The sequence below is a fragment of the Apium graveolens genome, chromosome 7 (assembly GCF_009905375.1).
Source record: "Apium graveolens cultivar Ventura chromosome 7, ASM990537v1, whole genome shotgun sequence".
NCBI classification, from domain to species: domain Eukaryota; kingdom Viridiplantae; phylum Streptophyta; class Magnoliopsida; order Apiales; family Apiaceae; genus Apium; species Apium graveolens.
Window position 1 is genome coordinate 229,610,333 of NC_133653.1, and position 5,147 is coordinate 229,615,479.

Sequence of the window (5,147 nt, forward strand, 5' to 3'; positions counted from 1 at the left end):
CAACTCTGGTGCAACATTACAACGTATGATGGATGAAATATTTAAAAATCAGCTGGGTCGGAACCTCGAGGTGTACGTCGACGATATGATAATAAAATCAAAATGTTCAAGCGGCCATGCCATCGACCTTCGGGAGACCTTCGAGAATGTTCTTTGTAATAACATGCGATTGAATCCATTAAAGTGTTCTTTTGGCTTAACATCTGGAAAATTATTAGGATTTCTTGTCTCTCAACGAGGGATCGAGGCTGATCCCTCATAAATTAAAGCCATATCTGAAATGAAAGACCCTTCGACCATTAAAGAGGTTCAACATGTTACTGGATGCATAGCGGCCCTTCGGCGTTTCATTCCACAGGCCTCTAAAAAATGCAGTCATTTTTTCAAGGTTATCAAAGAAGCCTCAAAGAACATGAAGTTGATATGGGATGACCAATGCAAAAAAAGCTTCGAAGGGCTGAAAACTTTTCTGACAAGCCCACCGGTTTTAGAAAGAGCATTGCCTCGTGAAGCTCTGAAAGTATACATCTCAGCCTCTAATGGGTCGGTAGCCTCTGTTTTGGTTAAAGATGTCGAGGGTCATGAAGCCCCAATTACTATGTCAACCATACTCTGAAAGACGCTGAAACTCGTTATCCACATGTGGAGAAACTAGTTTTTGCTCTCGTGGTAGTAAGCAGAAAGCTCTGTCACTATTTCCAAGGTCGTCTTATAAAAGTCATGACTAACCAACCCTTGAAGTGCATCTTGCACAAACCGGATATGACAGGGCGCCTCACCGCTTGGACGGTGGAACTTAGCCAATTTCACATCGAGTATCTACCCTAGAGTGCAATGAAGTCCCAAATCCTATCAGACTTTGTCGTAGAGTGCAAGTTTGACAGTCCTATAACTGAGGAAATGACGTTTACACAGAAAGCTTGGACTCTCTACGTTGATGGATCCTCAACATCATCACCAGGGGGCGCAGGTGTCATTTTAATCCATCCAGAGGGTTTCAAAATACAACAAGCTTTGAAATTCTCATTCCCAGTAACAAACAATGTAGCCGAGTATGAAGCTTAGTTAGCAGGGCTACGTCCAGTGATTGAGTTGGAAGTGAATATTTTAGAAATATTTGGCGATTCTCAGCTTGTCGCCAAACAGTTACAAGGTGAGTTCAAGGCACACGATGCTCGAATGTCGACATATTTGAATCTGGCCATGTCCTTGCTGGAGAAAGTCTCATCATGGACAATCAAGAATGTTTACAGGGAAGACAATCAATGGGTCGACGCCTTGTCTAAATTGGCATCGTCCGTCGTGGCAATGTCAGAAGCAATTTATGTCGAGGAAAGAAGTGTTCCCTCTATTGACATGGGTCCTTCGTTCCCTGACAAGCTGAAAGTCAATGAGATCTCCTCTATTGTGGATTGGCGTCAACCTATTTTGGAATACATCTTGCTGAATAAGCTCCCATAAGATAAAGGTGAAGCCAAAGCCATATCATACAAGGAAAAGAACTATTGTGTGCTAGAAAACAAGTTATATCGAAGAGGTCTTGTAGAGCCACTGCTTCGATGTCTAGGGCCAGACGACTCTCAAAAATCAATGGTCGAAGTCCATACTGGAATCTGTGGGGATCATCTAGGGGGCAAGAACTTAGCCCTTAAGATAGTGAGGCAAGGTTTATTTAGGCCTACAATGCGAAGTGATTGTGAAACTTTTGTATGAAAATGTAAGTCATGTCAGTTATATGGGTCGGTTTCTCATCAACCTTTAGTAGAAATAATTGTCGTCGTCAATCTATGCCCCTTCTTTTAGTGGGTCATAGATATCGTGGGCCCCTTTCCAAAGTCCAAGAACCAAGCCCAATACATTGTCGTGGCTGTTGACTATGCAACGAAATGGGTTGAAGCACGACCTCTGGCCAAGATCCGTGAGAAGGAGATGATTGAATTTTTGATGGAGTACATTGTGTTCAGATTTGGGGTACCCGAAATCGTTATAACTGACAATGGAACCCAATTTGTGGGAGAAAAATTCGCAGAAACAATTTCAAAACTCAAGATTAAACACATCAAATCCTCGATGGCTTATCCCCAGGCCAATGGATAGGTTGAAGTTTCTAATCGGATAATCCTACAAGGGCTCAAGAAAAGGGTCGATGAATTACCAAGGCCATGGGTCGATGAATTGCCGAATGTTCCCAGGTCTTATAGAACAAGCCCTAGGAGTTCAACGGGTATATCTCCTTTTAAAATGGCTTTAGGCTTGGAAACTGTCTCGCCCATCGAAGTATCTCTTAACTCCCCAAGGGTCGAGTATTTTGATGCTGAAGCGTCGCGAGAAGGAATTCAGCTTCACAATATTCTTATGGAAGAAGTCAGAGATGAGGCATCAAAGAGAGTTCTTCAACAACAAGCACGCACAACAGCTTACTTTAACAAGAAAGTAAAGGTTAAACAGTTTTTGGTGGGGGATTTAGTCCTTCGAGAGTCGGCAGCATCCCAACCCACCATAACAGGAAAGTTCAAAACCCCATGGAAAGGACCTTATCAGGTAACGGGGGTCATTGCACCAGGGACCTATCGTCTTTCGACGCTCGACGGTACTCCTATCAAGAATGCTTGGAACGCTATTCACTTGAAGAAATTTTATCAGTAGATTAAGTTAGTTGTTATTCGGATTGTGTAAGGGAAAGCAAGAAAGTCATCTTTTAGACTATAAAAATTAGTTTTAATGAAAGGGGTTGATATGAGATCCCCGTTAAAACACGAAATCTTCCCTTTTAAATCTATATATGGAAAATAGTACTTATGAAAAAGTTTTAAGTTCGAAAATTTACAAAAATCAAACGTTATTGCACAATCAATTCTGGTTTCCAAGGAAAAGCGTCGTAAAAGTCATGAAACTTGAATACCGAAACAAAGTCCTCTTTTTTCTTGCTTGTCACTACAGCAAATTTCTTTACTGCAGCTATGTTTTTATTCGCCATAATTCCCCGTTTATGACAAAAAAATTAGCTCCACAAAGTTAATCACATGTGTTTAGGAAAGTGCAAAACTAAAATCACCTTTTGAATATATCCAAAATTCCCTTCCTCTACTTGGTATTCTAAGTTTAAATTATTCGTCGACTGATTTTGAGTCTTGGTAATTATACATAACTACTCCCTGCAACTTGGTTACGCCTAACATATCACCTACAGCACGAAGAAAACTAATTTATCAAAGGACTGATATAGATCTGAAGAATTACGGAATCATTTATCTCATTTGAATATATCAAGAGTTTCTACAAAACCCAAAGCAGAGATATAAAGCAAATCTAGTAACTTAACTTAAGGAAATTCTCTCTTCAAACACGGATAAATCATTTTTCATGGAGACATCAAAGAATAATCAAAGTAACAAAAACTTAACCATCGTCTGAGAAAATAGATAGTCTGAGAAATATTTGAATAAAATAATAGATCCAATGGTTACATCATAAACGAGGCATCCCTCGCCTTCGAGGGTCGACAGGATCAGCAGGGGCCTCAATTTCCTTACGCTCGGTAGTATAATATTGCAAATAGTCATCAAAGCAATGTTCCGATACGTTGAAACTCACAGACTCAATCTCTTATAACAGCGACTATATCCATCTCCCAGGGCCCCGGCGATGTCCTCTACCCCTTTTTCTACTTCTAATTTCAGCTCGAAATTCTCTTTCTCCAAGGCCTCATACTTCCCACGGAGGTTGGATACCTCGACATCCAAAGCTTCACGACGCTTCGTTTCACTGCTCAGTGAGTCCTCCATATTCTTCACTCGAGGTCCAATTCCCTCCAAGTCTTTCTTAAGACGATCGTTGTCAATTTAAAGCTCACTTATCTAAAAAAACAACAAAACAACAACAATAAAAGATCCACGATGAAGACCAAACATACAAGTGCAGAATGATGAAAGAGAAAATGATAAAGTAAATTGGCTTGCCTTGGTCCGATAGCTAGAGCTCGCTTTAGATAGCTCGACAATACGACCCTTAGCCTCCGCTAAATCAGCAAAAAGCTTTTTATTTTCGTCCATCAAGATATCACGCTCCTCCTCGACTCCCGAGGCAGGACTCTTACTATCATCAACTTTGTATTCTTCAAGAATGTGCAGAATATCAGATAAAAACTGACATAATAAAAGAGACAATGATGTCAAATTAATAAAGCAAAAGTAAAAAAGAAAAAAAATAGAAGCAACAACTTCTTTTGAGCAACATAACTTAAAAAGAAAAAGTAGTTAGGATAAATACCCTTCCGGCGCGTCCCAAACAGCGATCAACAAGCTCACCCCTCGACCTCTTCGCATATGCACTAGAATCTTGCGGAAGATTAAACACACGAAAAGCTCGAAGGGGGGCAATCGACCCCCAACCCACCTCTCAGATGGACGGATTTCCACTTGAATAACCTCCTTACTAGCTGCAGGGTCAACTGTTGGAAGCATAATCCCTCGATTACCAATTATAGTTAACATTTTATTTACACCACTCCCCGCAACATCCGGGAGAATTTTCTTACCTGCAACTTCTGGTCCTTCAACAACAACACTTCGGAGTCTTTTTCTAGAGGGATCCCCCACCCCTTCACAAACAAAACGCTCAGAACCTCCAACGACTTTGTTCCCTTGATTGTCTAACAATTCAATTGAGAGCGTCTGTGAGGAGGGATTCTCCTCAACCCTCGGCAAGTCAATGGCCCCAGCCTTCGACTTTTTAGCCAAAAACATCATGGCCTTGTCCATTTCCTTCGAAAACCCACTCTCCAACAAATTCTTCAAGGTATTTTTAGCAACTGTAATAGAAATAATTTGACAAAAATGTAACGTTAGAAAAATCAAAGACAAAAGAAAGAAATAAAGGATCAATATAATCACCACAAGATACAAGTAATAACATCTTATGATTGTGCTCCTCAAGAAAACTTAAAATCTTTCAAATCATTATGTGTATAGACAGGTCTCGACCCCTGAAACCTATCGAGATATGTTCCGTCATATTTATCAAGACTATTCAGATATTCGAGGGTCGATTGCGTCACCTTACGACACGGTCTAACGAACTCTAAATCTTTTCCCCCCAATATAAACCCATTTTGGGTGATAACCCGAATTAGAGGATTTAACACTAAC

The 5,147-nt window shown here is 40.5% G+C and overlaps 2 protein-coding genes across 2 annotated transcripts; both read left to right on the forward strand.

Moving 5' to 3' along the window:
* The first annotated feature begins 280 nt into the window (after positions 1–280).
* On the forward strand, positions 281–616 carry LOC141674538 (uncharacterized). Its single transcript, XM_074481244.1, has one exon. It carries the CDS (start codon positions 281–283, stop codon positions 614–616), a length of 336 nt encoding a protein of 111 aa, XP_074337345.1.
* Positions 617–2,241: 1,625 nt separating this feature from the next.
* LOC141674539 (uncharacterized) lies at positions 2,242–2,646 on the forward strand. The gene has a single exon (XM_074481245.1). It carries the CDS (start codon positions 2,242–2,244, stop codon positions 2,644–2,646), a length of 405 nt encoding a protein of 134 aa, XP_074337346.1.
* The last annotated feature ends 2,501 nt before the right edge of the window (positions 2,647–5,147 follow it).

Coding starts and splice junctions, on each gene's coding strand:
- LOC141674538 (XM_074481244.1), top strand. CDS start 281: ATGAAAGACCCTTCGACCATTAAAGAGGTTCAACATGTTACTGGATGC.
- LOC141674539 (XM_074481245.1), top strand. CDS start 2,242: ATGGCTTTAGGCTTGGAAACTGTCTCGCCCATCGAAGTATCTCTTAAC.